Raw genomic sequence first — 17,598 nt, 5'->3', positions numbered from 1 at the left:
CAACAAGCCATATTTAAGTGTGTAGTCTTAAAACATCCAAACTTATTACTGAAATTAGTTTAAATAAACTACAATTGACCAAGTAACTGTTTGTTAATGTAACTTAGTAGAACACTGAACCAAGCAGGATCTGAGTTTGTGCCAAGTTGATATTACACACACACACACACACACACACACACACACAGAGGATGACCAGCAACCAAGAGGGCAAACATTTCCATAAAAAACTACAGGACAATGGATCACATATTCACTCTAACACAGCTTATACAATGAGCAAAAGATTACAAGCTGCTTCTGTGTGTTGCTTTTGTGGCTATGAAAAGGCCTTTGATAGTGTTGAGATGAATGCAGTGCTGAAATCTCTGGAAATGCAAGGTGTTGAGGTGCAACACAGCTCTTCGTGAATAGAGGTGGGAAGCAACGAAATTGAGCAAGTAAAGGAGTAAATTTACTTGGCGTATACCCAGTGAATATACATCAAGACATGGATGTTAGAAGTCTTGAGAATGAAGGCAGCAGGATAGGTATTTACTTCAATAAAAGATGTGCTCAAAGCAAAGCTTAACAAAGCCCTATGTGCCAGTCTCTTCAACAGCACATTCCTACTTGCACTTTCATACACAAGCAAGATACAGGCGGAAGATACAGAGAGGAAGAACATAGACTGGCTGCAACAGAAAGGACCATAAGAGCTGTACTAGGAATGTCACTGTGAGAGCATACCCAAAATAAAGTAATTTGAGAACAGAGTGATCATGATCTGGACAGGACATGTCAAAAGGTTGCAGACAACAGGTGGATCCGTGCAGTTGCTGAGTGGTAATCAAGAGACTGGAAAAAGCCACTTAGAAAGCTTCCACAATGATAGGAATATGATTTAGTTAAACAATTTGGGCCAAGATGGAAAAGAATGGCACAGTCAAGAAACAACTGGAAGCACATTGTGAACTGTGGCGTATAACATCTAATAGTGTGATCAATACAAAGGGACAACGTAAAGTGAGGAGATGCGAAAGGTGAATATAGACTTATTTTTTGCCATATGATTACAGCCATTTAATAAGCTTTATCATATAGTATTTTTTGATTACAGTATATAAAATTATATGTACATGTTTACAACATGGTTAGCTCAGCATTATACAATTATATAGTCACAAATTGATGCAAATAAAGAAAGCTAATTCCTCAGATCACCGGATGCATCATAGGTTTCTATTGCACAGACACGCAATACTATACTACATAGTAATTGGTTACTACATAAACTGATAGCTGATTCTGAATGGGGATCTTACTGTGAATGTCATTTGATTCTCTGAATCCAACATTTCTACTACCCATTCATGTGTGTTGGGGCAGGAGATGTATGATTAGAACAACTAAAGACAATAAAAAATACCCCAGAAATATTGAATACATATAAAACACAGGAACACAAAAGATGGTGTTCATAGTGTGAACATGCTGAGTTTTCTAGCAAGAAGTTATTTGAGATATTTTAAGTATATAACATTTCGTTTCACTGTAAATGAACCCATGAAATAACTGCCCAGCATTAAGAAAGCATCCTGTATCAACAGCCTTATGTACTTTTGGGCTGGAGCTAGTCCTGAGGATTGTATCCTACAGATGAAAATGTAATGAATGAGTGTGTACATACACACATACATTTACATATGTACTGAGTACTGCTTTTTATCATTTTTGCTTGCACTGTTTGGTATCAAGGCAACTGTGTGTGTGTGTGTGTGTATTAATACAGACATGGACTGTGGTTAAGTCTGTTTCACAATTACATAGTTTCAAGATCATTCTCCTTCAGTGGAACTCTGGGCAGGTTGTCTTCTGCTACAGCCTTGGTAGGCTGACTAGTGCCTTGTGAGGTGGAACTAACAGATAGAAACTGTAGAGAACCTGTTTTGTATGTGTACGTGTGTCTTCCCATTGTCTTGACATTGTTTGCATGTTGCATAAACAATGTTACTATATAGGCAGCACACTTACGTTTGTTTTGATAACTTGCCCAATGTTTGAAAGCAAGTGAAGATTGGATGCCTTTTCTCTCACTAACTACTTCACAACACAGACTGAGTATATATTATATGCTCCCAGTACTAGAGTAGCTAAGTTGACTGCACCAAGACAAAAGAATCCCCAAAACTTTGGTCTGTCTTTAGTTCTTTTCATCATTTTAACATCCATTTTTCCATGCTTGTATGGGTTAGACAGTTTACTGAGGCAGATTTTTTATGGCCAGATGCTCTTCCTGTCACAAACCCTCACTTGTTTCCAAGCAAGGTAAACATTTCTCCATGGCCAGACATGTTCTCAAGGAATATTGGAAATGAATGACACTGTTTGTATGACAGTGACAATCATTTTACAACTAACACACAATGTCAAGACAAGTAAACATACACGTACACACAATGGGCTTCTTTTAGTTTCCATCTACCAGACACACTCACAAGGCTTTGGTCAGCCCAGAGCTAGTGTACAAAGTCATAATTTTCATTGTAGTGGATTTATTTCTCTCAGTGTGACTCATACTGCCTTGCCCTCTCTATCACCCTCACCTACTCCCTTTTAAATAACCTGTTCCTGCTGGTTCCACAACTCCTGCCTATCACCTTTTTTCTTCTTGCAATCTTCACACTAACCACATATGTTTGATATTTCTCTCTCTGCATTAGACTGCATTTAGTCAAAAGTTTTTTTCTTTTTAATTTCCTTCTATGCAACCATCCTTTCTGTTTGTTTCTATCTCAAGTCAAATGACACCTTTCTCTTTAATACTTTGTGGGCACAGGCAAGGCTCTGTTGCAAGAGGTTTGCTTCCCAACCACATGGTTTCAGATTCAGTACTACTGTGTGACACCTAGGCAAAATGTCTTTCACTACAGCTCCAGACTAACCAAAGCCTTGTGGGTGGATTTTGTAGAAAGAAACCCATCTTGTGTGTCTTGGTGTTTGTATCAGTTCCTCTACTGCTTGACAACTGATAATGGTTTGTTAATGCCCCTATAACTTAGTGCTTCAGCAAAAGAGACTAATGGACTAAGTACCAGACTTTAAAGAAGTACTGGAGTATATTTGTTGGACTAATATCCATTCAAAGCAGTGCCCCAGTATGAGTGTAGACCAATGACTAAAACAAGATAAAATTGTTTGTCCAGGTCCCCCACCGCCCAGCTTTACATCTCCACCCTATGTGTTCTCAACCATAAGATTTGATCTTGTTTTGTTTCTTACCCTAACACTTTCCAGTGTTAGAATTGTAATGATTCCAGATAAAAACCTGGCTGACAATATGGATTTATCCAAGTTTATCTTTTGTTCTTTCCATTAATTGTCATACAGGTTTTTCACACACACATACACACATATATAGTTGCTATTATGCAAAAATATTGAGAGTCCAAAATGTTGCTTTTCAGAAAATGAAGAAATAGTTTCATACAGACATACACACATATAATAATGCTGAAATGTATTCAAACTTAAACTCCAAATTCTTATCCAGGGCAAAGCCCACAGTACCAAGAGGGGCCATAAGAGAAATCCAAATTAAGTTGATATGGCAGTAGTAATGCAGATAAGTGGTGGCGCAATGGCCCAGTGGCTGGGGCAGCGGTCTCGCGGTTTCGATTCCCAGACCGGGCGTTGTGAGTGTTTATTGAGCGAAAACACCTAAAGCTCCACGAGACTCCAGCAGGGGATGGTGGCGAACCCTGCTGTACTCTTTCACCACAACTTTCTCTCACTCTTACTTCCTGTTTCTGTTGTGCCTGTAATTCAAAGGGTCAGCCTTGTCACACTGTGTCACGCTGAATATCCCCGAGAACTACGTTAAGGACACACGTGTCTGTGGAGTGCTCAACCACTTGCACGTTAATTTCACGAGCAGGCTGTTCCGTTGATCAGATCAACTGGGACCCTCGACGTCGTAAGCGACGGAGTGCCAACAACAACAACGCAGATAAACATAGTTAGGCTTTATTTATATATATATATATATATTATACATATGGTCATGTGACCGACCAGGCTACCAGGTGTTGTCATACATCGCTGGTCACGATGCACTTTGCATTGTTTTAGCCTTCAAATGACGCCACCCTACTGGCTAGGTGAGCAGGCGAACATTCTCCCCTTCTCCCCTGATTGAAAGGGGGACTGGAGCAATGTGAAATAAAGTGTTTTGTCCAAGAACACAAGGTGTTGCCCAATCAGGGAACTGAACCCATAACTTAGCCGTCATGAGTGTAACAGCTTAACCACTAGGCCATGCACCTTCAAGTGTGTGTGTGTGTATATGTATATATATATATATATATATATATATATATATTAGTATTAGGAAGGGCATCCAGCAGTAGAAACCATGCCAAATCAGACTAGAACCTGGTGCAGTTCTCCAGTTCACTGGTTCCAGTCAAACTGTGTAACCCATGCCAGCATGGGAAGCGGACGTTAGATGATGATGAAGATACACATATATATATATATATGCATGGAGCACAAAAAATACATAATCAAGCCTATGTTCATCTGTATTACTTCCTCCATAAGAGTTTGATTTGGATTTCCCTTATGTTCATTCTTGATGCTATGGACCTTGCCCTGAATAAAGAATTTGGAGTTTAAGTACAAATTCATTTGAGCACAATCATGTGTTTTCTATATTGAACATATCTAGCTCTCACCTATTCTTTATACACACACACACACACACACATATATATATATGCAAATATGTTGGGCTTAGTACAGTCGCCAACAATCAAATTCACTCAAATGGAATGGGTTGATCCAGGACTATAGCAGAAGACACCTACTCAAAGTGCTGCATTGCAGGACTGAACTGGAAATCATGTAGTTTAAAAAGGGAACTTCTTAATCACACAATACTAATATTCTGCACTCATTTTCTTAGCATGGGTGGAATGTATGATCAAAAACTTAGACAAGAATGAATTTTTTTTATATAGTAGACAATTGTATGTAAATGTGAACCAATGAAAAGAGTAACTGTAACTGTAGCAAAACAGTCAATTGTCTGGTACTTCACAGCCAATGTGTTTTATGTTACTATGATAGCTATATTTCCATTTAGTTCAGTGAATTGAGTTAAATACTACAAGGCGAATGACTAGCTTTGAAAACGTGATTATAGTAAGTAATTCAATATATTTAACTGTTTCATCTCTGCAATTATAACACTAATCTCCATTCATACATATCAATATTTATTTTTCCAAACTGGATCATGTTAATCTTCAGAGATAGGAAATTTTTAAAAGTTATACATAACAACAATAAAAAAAAAATCACATGGATTTTAGAACCAATCTGACAAAATGTCTTTGAAATACCCTCCTTATATTTTTTAGAATTTAATCACTCTTTTTTGACAACTTTACACCAACAGTTGTTCTAAATAGAATTTTTATATATTTGGTCAATGCCATGGAACCAATGATGCTAGTAAGATTATGTTGTTCGTCTCATCATCACTTTGAGTTCCACATACTATAATGACATTTAATCTGATTTAATTATCTGTGTGCTATGTTCATCATAATCATTTAATGTCCCTTTTTCTATACTGGATGGAATGGGTTAGATGGTTCGACTGGAACAGATAAGCCAGAGGACTGCATCAAGTCTAATATCTCTTTTGGCATAATTTTTACAGCTGGATGCCCTTCCTAACACAAATCACTTGCAGAATGTAGTAGTTATTTGTAGCACCAGCATTAATGGCATCACCAAGTACTCACAAGACAAGCTCTCTCAACTCAGTGGAGTATAGTAGTGAAGGAAGTAAAAGTATGATAGAAGGCCTGGGACAGATGTCTTACTGAAGAAGTGGGTACATGACTTCCTTAGTCACATAGAGAGACAGACAGTCAATGGGGCTTACCCTCATGGTACAAGATGAATATGAGAGGGACACAAGTCCAGCAGCCCCAATATTACTAGTTTGGCAGTTAATGTGATCTTCCTCAGCTGTGGCATAACTGGTTCCATGGTCTCTTGTCTTGACATTGACTAAGTATATAAAAATCCTATCTAGAACAATAATTTGTGTAAAGTTGACAAAAATGTGTTGTGTCGTTAAACTATTCTCAGTGAAAAATAATACAGAATTGCTGGATATCAAGATTAACAATATTCTCGCTATATTTTGGAGCTGTACTTGTCTAGCATGTGACTGAAGTAATTCCATTGCAGAAGAGCCATTTTAACCATCAAAAAACCCATACACTGTAAAATTCACTTTATTTTATGAGATGTCAAATTTTTCATCACAACATTGCTACCTGTTCACAGAAATCTCAAAAAATAAATGGAAATTGAATTTTACACTTTTGAAACAATTTTCAAATTACTATAATGGCTCTGCCACAATTATTTCTATAATTTTTTTAATATCTAATTACTGACAACTGCTTTTAGCTCATAGAGAACTTGAAAACAGGCTTTGTTTTCAATACTATTGTTTTTCGTTTTTCTTTTTAAGTATCAATGGAATGTTGGACTTTGTAGTATTTAATTACATCTCGAGTCTGAATCTTGCCAAGGTCGATTTTTGTCTTTCATCCTCTCAGGGTCAATAAAATATCATCAGAAATACTGGAGCAGGGTGGTGGTAACTATCTTAATTGACCTCTACTTTTTTTTATGTATTACCACTTATCCTCACCTCCTCCTCCATGACCCACTCCTATTTTCCTTACATCCCCCCAAACTGAGACTTACCATTGCCCTTTCCACTATCCATGTTCACCATTCACTGCTTTCCCTTCTGTCTTAATCTCTACCGTCTGTCACTCTTCTTTCATATTCTCAAAAACCTACTTCCATACCCAGTCATCCTTGATCATCTACCTTCTTGTTCCTTGAGGGTATGCCCTGGTACCTGCTCTCCACCATTCTACCTCTCTTTCCATGTATCGGCTCTGAAGCAAGGCACTAGCTCCTGTCCGTCTTTCATACTTTAGCCTCTCAATACCCAGCACAAAGCCACTTCCCTCAATACTGCATCCTTACTGTCAAAGGGTCTTGTTTTGTGATTTACTTGGTGACCTCACTAATACTGGTGTCATGAAATAAAAGCACCCAGTACACTGTAAAGTAGTTGGCATTAAGAAGGGTGAAGAAACCATGCTAAAGTAGACGTTGGAAACCAACACAGCTTTCAGGCTTCCAACTCATTCCAGCATGGAATACAGATATTAAATGACGAAGATAATGAATCTAATGAAGAGTGCTGGGTGAAAAAGTGACAAGTACTATCAGTGAGAAGTCTAAATGGAAGAAAAAGACAGAATGAGGGAAGTCAGGTCTAAGGATGTTTGGTCTGGCAGACAAAATAACAAGGAAGTAAGAAGAGTAGTGATGTGCTGTAAAGCAGATCTATTCAACTTATACCAGCATAGAAAAAATTGGATATTGTAGCGAAGATGAAATACAAAGTATGTTAGGTAAAAAAAATAAAAGAAAAAAAAAACCCAATTATCTCTGTGTGTGCATGTGTGTGTGTGTGTGTATGTATATATATATATATAGAGAGAGAGAGACAGATGATAGAGAAAAATAGGCATAACAATATAATTGAAGTAACTTATACTTACTTTTGGTAGCAGGAATCCTGGTTAAATATATCATCAGAAGAAAGTCCAATTTCCTTAGGTAGTGTGTGGAAACGTGAAATATAGGGGTCTGAATGGGGACTTGATGGACTACCACGGTAAGTGGTACCATCAGGATTATTAGAATCAGAATAGAAGACAGGTAAGTTTCGAGGATAAGCATCTACAGAGTCAGAATGCTCATAGGTATCGTAAAATTTTAATATAGAATTCTTAATAATAATGGGCTTTTTAGGATTTTTGGGGTCAAAGAGTTTCTTTTTTGCCTCACCCCCTTGTTCTCTAGGCCGAGACTGCATGTTCCTTGGCGCCAAGGAAGGCTGCACTGTGTCAGATTGAGGACCAAAGTGGCCCTGATGATCTGGCACAGTTGATACATTATGTGGTAAGTGTATTATACCACCACCTCGAGGAGCAGAACTTTTCTCAGAGTTCTTGTTCTCTCCTGACTTACCGTTAGCAGCTTGGTTGACTTCAACTTGACGGTCACTTTTACCAAATGTTACTTTGATACCCAGTTTTCTTAAGTCATTCTCTTGTTCATTGTTTTTACTAGACTCATATGTGGTCTTCTTCCTTCTACCACGACCTTTGCCCTTTCGAGAACCTTCTCCAGGACGTTCAGGCTCATATTCTTTGGATGGGTTACTTTGAATACTAGAGTCTCTACTTTCAGTTTTCGAGTGCCTGGAGCTTCTACGCCGATCTCGTTTACGGCTACGCACATGCGAAAGCTGATCACTGTAATTACTACCTGAACTCTCGGTTCGTACACGACGATTTTCCACTACACCACATCTGGGCTGCTTCCCTAAGTAATCCATGTTCTGCATGTCTTCAGTCATTTGCTGAATTTTCTGAGTTCCTTCTCGTAGTTCTTCATGCACTGACTTGGACATTTGATGCTCAACATCCTCATCCCAGTCAAAAGTCTGACCTCCATTGACATCTTCCATGCTAGCATCACTAGCAGCACTAAATTCACTGCTGATACTGCCAGTACGTTGCCGTCGATATTGAGAAGTATAACATTTCGTTTTCGTATAAGAGCGCCGTTTTGATTGTCGTTGGCTCTGGCTACTTACAGAATCACAGTCATCGTCTCTTGAAAAATCAATACTCTTCCGCATTCCTTCAAATTTATAGCGACACATTCTGGCACCAGGACTGATTGGAGCTTCAGCTTCACTTTCTCTTGAATAATCAAGGGACCCTCGATGTTTCGGTGATCGATAAAAGTCTTCTTCTCTGTAATGGCCATCTGCCTTATCGTGAAACTGTAAGTTTAATAACTGGCTGTTATTTCTACGTGACTGACCACCACCGCCACCTCCACCCTCTAATTGATCATTTAAAACAGTTACAACCATTTTGTTTAAATCATGTTTAATATCTACTTTTCGGTTAGAGCCAGAACTAGAGAGTATTTCTTTCTGTTCAACATCAGTTTTAGTGTCACTTTTACTGCTCTGCTCAATCAACTTTGCACGGGGAATATACCTAGGAATCTCAGGTTTTTTATAGGTTAATGTTGATGTTTTCCTTGGATCTTGAGAGGCAAGTTGACTGGTTTTTCTGGGTAAGGAGTTTGAGCCATGTACATAGAACGTGTTTAAAGTACCAGCAATGCTGTCAATCTCCTTCTCCATGCTGCTGTCTTTACTGTCTCGATAACTCTCATCATCAGATGTGAAACCATCAGTTCCAGATGTAGACTTCTTGAACCTTTCTTCTCCTTTATTTTCTGTACGACGACTGAGACGAGTTATTCCTGGCTGATATACTTCTCTTGTAGGTCGTTTTGTTCTTGGTTTACCAAAGTATTCTTTTAATTTTCCTTTATTTTCTGAAAAATAAACAAAAATATATATAAGTATGAAATTCAGCAAGAGGAGTTAAAGATTATAAATCAGAAGTTTTTTAAAAATGCGCTACAGTGCACTACAAGAAGTATACAGGTATACTGTAGATTTTAAAAATATAATTTATGGGTTTTTAAAAAAATCTATACTAAAATTTGAACATCTTGAAAACAGTTTTCTGTATTCTGTTTTCTAAATTTTTTATTTTGAAATAGTTTTATTTAAAATTTCCTTGCAAAACAATTTTCTATTTGACCTCCAGTTTGTTGCGAAGTCAAAAAGATCAAGAACAACTGCTATAGATAATAGCCAACAGATGATATCAAATCAAGAGAACCTTCTTCAGAACCAGGAAATTCTTCAGGTTTGATAAGTTGTTCATCCTTTGTAAAGCTCAGTTAAACCACCAAGTGGATTACTGTTGCTATGCACACTAATATACTATGCTGCATTCAAAAGAAGGCCATTTGACTAACTGATCAGGAAAGACTCACTCACCAATGCACTATAAATTCTGATTCATTGACAAGTCTCCTCTCTATGCCTATTCTATTGCTACTAGAAAACTTCTGCTCATATGGACTATGTAGCTAGATATCATATCTCCCATTGCATCATACTAACCCCTTTTCTCAATCATTCCATGTTACACTATCAGCCTACTATGCATTTTAGGGGAGTTGATATCTAGAAAGAGATAAATTATAACAAGTTCATTGTCTTATGCTTTACATTAGCCATGTAGCATTGACACAACGCTAATTTTTATTTAAAAGGCAAACATTTTTGTAATAATATGGGATGTATGGCTGCAGAGTTGCAGTATTGGTGCTGCAAATCAAAATATTGACCTTATTTTAATTTACAAACGTGTTTGAAAAGCTAAATTAAAGTTTGAATGCTGTGCACTAGCTTTGAATATAAAATGTTTTTACTCAAAGCATCAAAAATTTGGCTCAGTTGTGAGAAATTGATTGTTGATGACTAATTTAGCTACTTCATCCATGTATATGTAAAAAAATTAAAGATTTGCCAACTTCTTCATTTGAGAAGAACGGTTCATAATGTTGATATTAGTAAATATATTCTAGAATTAGCAAACTGAGGTTGCTGCTTCAGTTTCAACCATTTCCTCTTGCTGGCTATGTCCTTTCAAAAATCATGTCTGTTACACAATTCTATGATGAAACTTTATAAATCCAATTCAAAAACAAAACAATCATTCGTGTAGATATATCAATGCAGTTAAGATGTTCATTTTGCAACTGTGGTCCCTGATTCAAAACCAATGCATCTCTATATCTTTGAGTTGACCAATGCCTTGTGAGTGGAATTTAGTAGATGGGAACTGAGTAGAAGCCCATCAATATGTGTGTGTGTGTGTGTGTATGTTTTGTGCACACTGGGTCTGTGTGTCCTCTACAGTGCAAAGACCTGAACCATGCTCAAACAAGACCTGAACAAAGCTAGAGGTTTCCCAAATGTAGTGTCTTCCTCAGATCCTCTACACAACTGAATCTCAAACAACATCCAAGAACAATGGCAGCAACGGTTCACCATTGAAGACCAAGTCAGGCAGCATAGGCTACAGTGGTTTGGCCATGTCTGCAAGATGAGCATTGGAAGACTACCACACCAACTTTTGTGACAGAAGCAACTCACTCACTGGAAAGTCCAGCACAAAGCACCAAAGAAGACATGGGCAAAACAAATTCAGGAAGGCCTGAAGTCACAATACCTTGACCTCAAGCACACCAAGGTCAGTGCGATGGATTGGAATAACACCATCTAAGTGTGGAATGACACCCACAGCAATGCATTGGTTGAGAGGACAGCCACTCCATCTGGTCACCAGCTAGGGATTGAAGAAGATGTATATTTATATAATTTGGAAGCAGGTATGGTCCAGTGGTTAATAGTTTGGTTTGTAATCATGAGGCCTTGGGTTTGATCTTGTCTTAGTACCTTGGGTATGTGTCTGTTACTATAGTTTTAAGTCAACTGAAGTCTTGCAAGTGAAATTGAGTAGATAGAAGCTATATCAAAGCTTGTTGGATGGTCCAAACATACTGTGCTATTACATAAATGCACAAGTCAGTGGAATATTCAGCCACTTGCACTGTAATTCAATGCGTAAGCAAATCAGTTGATTGAACAACTGTAAAACTCATTGTTGAAACTGATGACAGATCCATTTATAATTGCTTCGTAGAAACTGAGTCATGTGTAAATTGCATTTCTTTATCAAAAGATAACCATTCAATAAACATATCAATAAATACCTACCAGGGTTGATATGGTTAACTAAAATACTTAGAAGTGATGTCCCAGCATGGCTGCAGTCCAATGAATAAAACTAATAAAAGAATAGAAACTTTGTATCTCTTGATTCTTTGTCGTAGATGAAATAATATATTCCAGTATGAAATCTAATTCATGTTTTGTCATTCTACTTCTAACTTACACATCACTTAATATATTTATACACTTATCTATAAAAAAATGTACCATCTATTCACGTTATAATGCTCACAGTAGTTCTCTCTTGAGTATATAAGCTACACCTTTTTTTTTGTTTTTTGAGGTACTTATATTGATCCTCTCATATAACTAGTTAAAACAAGGTACCTTTCTCAATATAGTCTATTGACTCAAGGCAGTATGAATAGCTAAGTCACCATAACCTTAATTCACGTCTGTACACTATCAAGCATCTCATCAGTTATATAATCTAGAGCACTTTACACTGCATCATATGTTGGTAGTTGTGAAACTTAGAGATCAGCATCTGTAGCCATGACTATTCAATCTATGTTGAGTGCCTTAGCAGCAATCTTGATGCAGTTAGGGGTTTAATACTGAGATAAATTGGGTTACTTTCTAAGCAACTCAAATTTCTTGCAATATCTCATTGCAGAAAGGGTAGCTATAACTGTAACAAACATACTTAAGTAGTTATTATCCTTGAAGTAGGGGATATTGAAAGAGAACGGTTACAAAGACGAAATGCTGTGATAAAGAGCAAAATTTTAAAAAGATTACGTTTTACTTTGTTTAAATGAAAAAGTTTCAATTAGATGAACAGAAGGGGCCGCTATCCTTCCTCCTCCAAGGATGATGTGTATATGGTGGTGGGGGGGATGCAGCGCTTACCCATCGCATAATGTCTATACAATTCCCATAAAACCTAGTAACGTAGGATGTATGGTGTAATGGAGGGAACAGTTTATAAAAAGACTGAAAATAAAACAATGCAGGGTGGTACTGTAATTGTTAATAGGGAGTATGAAGCCTCCCCTTAAACAACAAAAATCGATCCCAGTTGGCAATAGACGCTACTATATTACTCATCTATACCAGAGGAAAAACAAAATTTACTGAAACACATCAATTATGGTATTTATATCTGAACTGAAGAGAAGAATGAAACCTAAAGTAATTTGTCGTTGTTTAGCCTCGTCAGTCCTGATCGAGTAGGGTCTATGAACAAAGCTATCCCAATCCGTTTTTCCCCCACATAAAGTTCACCTGGGAGTACATTATCCAATGTGTTCTTTTCTAAAACAGTGGGATGTGATCTAAGAGATTTAGCTGTTATTTTTAGCAGTTTGAGTTACTACATAGCTCGAGTGATTGACACTATCGGTGTAAGTTTTCCATTATTGATTGCCCTGTCCTATAAATGGAATAACAGGAATGGCAGATTGGGGGTTCTATACAGAATAATAGGAAGGGGAGAATCCATACATTCAATAGTTTTAATAATCTTCCTTGCAGACTCTCGCATTCATATCCCGTTCATAAACAAATTTTAACATTACTATGATATCGTAAACAAAGAAACTACATTTCCTATTTTCTTGCCGTTATATCAGAATATCTACTGAAAATCAAAAATAATTAATATTTTCCAAACAAAACCCAAAACATTCTAACGAAATTAATATGAAACGTTAGTCATCACCCAAACATCGGTTTTTGGGAGGGTGTATTTAAAAATAGCTGCCAGAATTAATCATAACTTTCAAACTGCAACTTAGAACCTCTCTTTCTCTCCTCGTCTCTCACTCTTCAAATGATGGTAAAGTACGTTAATACTAACAACAGTTATGTAGTCTTCTAAAAGTATTATGCCAGTCGTGAGCACGTAGGCAAAAATCCATGCTATTCAATTTTACCTTTAATTTTCTCCATGTATAAAACTAGTTTTCTTTCTTTCTTTCTTTCTTTTGTAAATTATTCTATGAAAATAAATAGCCATGTTAGCAACAACTAAAGTTCCACATGTGTAAACTGTTCCATCTTGAATCAGCTGTTGGAAACAGAAAGGTATTGGTATATATTTACTAGAAATGAGAATTTCAATATAACATAGTTAGTATATAATATAATACTCCAGTGAACAACAAACCAGGTTCTAAAGAAGCAAAAACAAAAAGGTGTTGGGTTAATTAGTAATATTCTCTTCTTCCACCACAACACAGAATAAATAACAAAAACAGTAACTGCTCCAAGAATGAAGAAATGTTCTAGCAACTGTCTTTAATAATAGATTGCTGGGGGGGGGGGGTTCTGCCACGAACCAGACTGTGTAATATTCCAAACACTTTCTCTACTACTAACTTGTATTTTCGATATTAAAACTATTATTTAACATCGTCGAGTGTGTGTACTTTTAAACAGAAAATAAACCGAATTCCTACTACTTTGATTTCAAACATTTTAGGGAGAAACAGAAAACTGATAGGTAGAAACGATGACATGAAAACAACTTCTATGAGATTCCAACTTTAGTTATTGCCAAAGTCTGCGAGTAAAACTATAAAAATACATAAAAACACATAAGGCAAACTGCCAGCACAAGCGAGAAGATACTGGTTTCTCCATCTCTTTTTATATCTATCTACCAATCTATAACTATCATGTACAACAATCATTTTGATTCACTATTCTGTAAAGGTTATAAACACGAATAACATTAAAATACATTTAAATGTGAGTGTGTGTTTGATTCATGTACTGAACACATCGACCGAGTATCTCTTTTCCATCAGCATTGTCCGAGAATACCGCTTGCAGTTTGTTTTAATACTTTCGTTATTTTTCTCGCCTCAATAAACTGTCATGGTGAAACATCTTTATAAATATGAGTCATTTATATTTTCATGAGGTTTCACTTTCCCCTAGAAAAAACGTAATAAGATCATAGAAGAATATAAACTTTGTGTCTGTCCCTTTAATTGAACAAGTGGGGAGGGGTATATTAAGAAAGTAATAGTAAACTGTGGCGTCTATGCCTTCGTTTAAAGATAACAGAACGACCTTTCCTTATACAAATAAAAGAATTGTTCCTATAACTATTGACGAAATGGGAGCAGTTAGGGAAAAAACAGTTATAGTTTAGCCCCAAGTCAACCTTGATTGAGAGACCCATGATCGAAAGCATTCCGGCGATGACTGCCTTTTTCAATTTTTTTTAATGATTAGGTACATTATCCAATGTGACATTCCTTTATTAAAGACTGGAGGGTATGCTTTGCGGTAATTTGGCTGCTATTTTTACCACGGTTAAGAAAATCACAGCGAGACGAGAATATTTCAAAACTATTCTAGTCTCTGGCAACAGTCTCTCTCAGCTTCCAGACTCAAGTGTGGAATTAGATTTAAAACTATAATTAGATACATATTTTGCAGATGAAGGTTTCCATTCTCACGAATTTTCTATGAACAAACAGAATCGACGGTATGTGTGTATGCAGACTAAAATGTTCGTCAGAAAATGAAGATGTAACTGGAACAGATATCACGAAGACGGTGGTATCCCGCAGGTAGATGGGACAAAAATAATTGACTCTAAAGAAACATAAAATATTTACACATAAACTTCAACAAAGCCCATTTCGAAATATCGGGCCCCAAAAGATATAGAACCAACATAAAAGAAGCAAAAAAGGTGTAAATGTTGTGTTTGTTTTTAATAAAGGGTTGGAAAAACAAAAACACCCTAAGCAGTACAGTCATTCATCTAATATCTTTATGGTTTATAACAGAACAGTTCCACATCGTTGCTTTATATGGTTTGTTTGTAAGGTTTCATTATTTACCATTTCCTATTGATAAGGGTCATGTTGCTATCTTATGAGTCGAAACCTAAAGAAAACACGTTGGGAAAACTTCATTTTCGGTTGGAGATAACGAAGCAAGGTAGAGACCGTAAGTTAGAAAATTGCTAAATTGTAATATGTGGATAGTGGCGTTTACTGAAGAAGAGCCAGTACTAAGAAACATTAGACATTAGAATAAGTAAAAGCAAGAAAGTAAAAAAATAAAAAAAATCTTCCAAACCTACAAGTTGCGTAAAGAAGCTGCGCAGGAAGGGAAGAAAAATGGTTAAGTTTACAATTGCTGGTTATAAAGACGGGGATTAATTTCTTACTTGGTTTACGTTACAAAATGATCCCTCATTTCTCACAACAAACTAAGACTTTGTAGATCTAATATATATATATATATAAATAGCAAGACCCAACAGATGATTAGAATAAAGGTTTTGATTTATACCTTTGAAAGTGTCGCTCTTTATATAGAAACAGATATATAAAAGTTTAGGTATTAGAAACATATTGTTTAATCGAATAAACTCTAATTTCTAATTCAAAGTAAAAAAGAAAACAACGCGCAGCAGACAGAAAAAACAAAAACAAAAACTGGATTTTTTGAAAAAAAAAAGCATTGATGAATTTTAAAATCACACAGGTAAATCCTAGTGTCAAGATGAAGTTAACAAAGGAGAAAACATACCTTTACGAGTCTTTTCAACAGATTTATCCAAATTTGTATCCTTTTGTGCTGTAGAATCGCCAGCAGATTTAATGTAAAGTCCTCTAACTTTCTCTTGCTGCTGCGCCATTGCTGCTACCTCCATACATTAAAGAGTTACACTAAACTTTTAGCAGATGCCAAAAAAAACAAAAACAAAAAAATGTTTTCTTCTTCACAATGCATTCCAATTTACTTAAAGCTAGGAAAATAAAATAACATACTAGCTTGATTAATTAGCAATCAATTTTATTTATTTATTTATTTTTTTGCTGTTCCTAAATAACAAATCTTCTTGCAATTACACTCATATAAAAGATAATTCTCTTGTAGTTGACAAAAATTTACTTTCTCCTATCCTAGCTTTCTCTCCTACCTCTTTTTTGTTTGTTTCTTTCCGTTCTTAGTTTTGTTGTTTTTTTCTTTTGTTTCCCATTTTGAACATCAAATAAGGAAGAAAAAAAAATCTATTATTTTCTACTGATTTATCATAATTAAATATCACAGTCTGCAAGAAATTACATTCCCAATGCAAATTACCTACATTTATATGATCTTGGGATATATTTATTGGTTGTCTAGAGATCCAGTATTCTTTCTTATCTAATAAAAAAAAAATTTTAATAAAATATATAATGAATAAAAAATCGATAATTTTTTAATTTTTTTTATAAACATTGATTTTAAAGTTGCACTGAATAGTGACATGCAATCGGAAACTGACATGAAGAGAATCAACTGATAACTTGACATTCTGACACCAAAACAGATATGAGAGTTCATCATCATCATCATCATCATCATCATCATCATCATCACCTTCTTGAACACCTGCATCTTTTCGGTATTATTTTCTTTTCGGGCTCTTTCTGTTAATATTTTGAGCCTTCATGGGAATTAATAATCACTAATACTTTTAAGTAACTAATTAACTCTTTAGCTTTTAATCCAGCCATATCCAGCAAAAATATTCAACATGTTTTATGTTCAAACTGACCAGATCCAGACTCTCACACCTATCCTGCAATGCCATATTAAAAATAAGAAATCACATCATAGAATCCTTGAAGCTACAAGATAACGTGCAATTAATTCAAAACAAAGTGACTTAATAAGCATTACATTTGTCAGAGTAATCTGAATGCTTAATGATTAACGTTCTTTAAGACGGAAGCAACTGGCTGAAGGTGATACATTTTTTTTTTCTTCTTCATCAAGACACTTAATTCTGCATCAATAGTCCCAAACTT

General features: G+C 36.0%; 1 protein-coding gene across 1 annotated transcript in view; it reads right to left on the bottom strand.

The window, feature by feature from the left end:
• Positions 1-16,506, bottom strand: part of LOC106871483 (telomerase-binding protein EST1A) — a 90,643-nt gene extending 74,137 nt beyond the window's left edge. The window contains exons 1-2 of the mRNA XM_052968878.1: positions 16,331-16,506; positions 7,650-9,513 (exon numbers count right to left, since the gene is read on the bottom strand). Of these exons, the coding sequence (XP_052824838.1) occupies positions 7,650-9,513; positions 16,331-16,454 (1,988 nt within the window). The 5' untranslated portion in view covers positions 16,455-16,506. The remainder of the gene's footprint in view (positions 1-7,649; positions 9,514-16,330) is intronic.
• Between the last annotated feature and the right edge of the window lie 1,092 nt (positions 16,507-17,598).

This window comes from Octopus bimaculoides, chromosome 6 (genome assembly GCF_001194135.2).
Source record: "Octopus bimaculoides isolate UCB-OBI-ISO-001 chromosome 6, ASM119413v2, whole genome shotgun sequence".
NCBI lineage: Eukaryota > Metazoa > Mollusca > Cephalopoda > Octopoda > Octopodidae > Octopus > Octopus bimaculoides.
The sequence above is the reverse complement of the archived record's forward strand: the minus strand, read 5'-3'. Positions and strand labels throughout refer to the sequence as shown.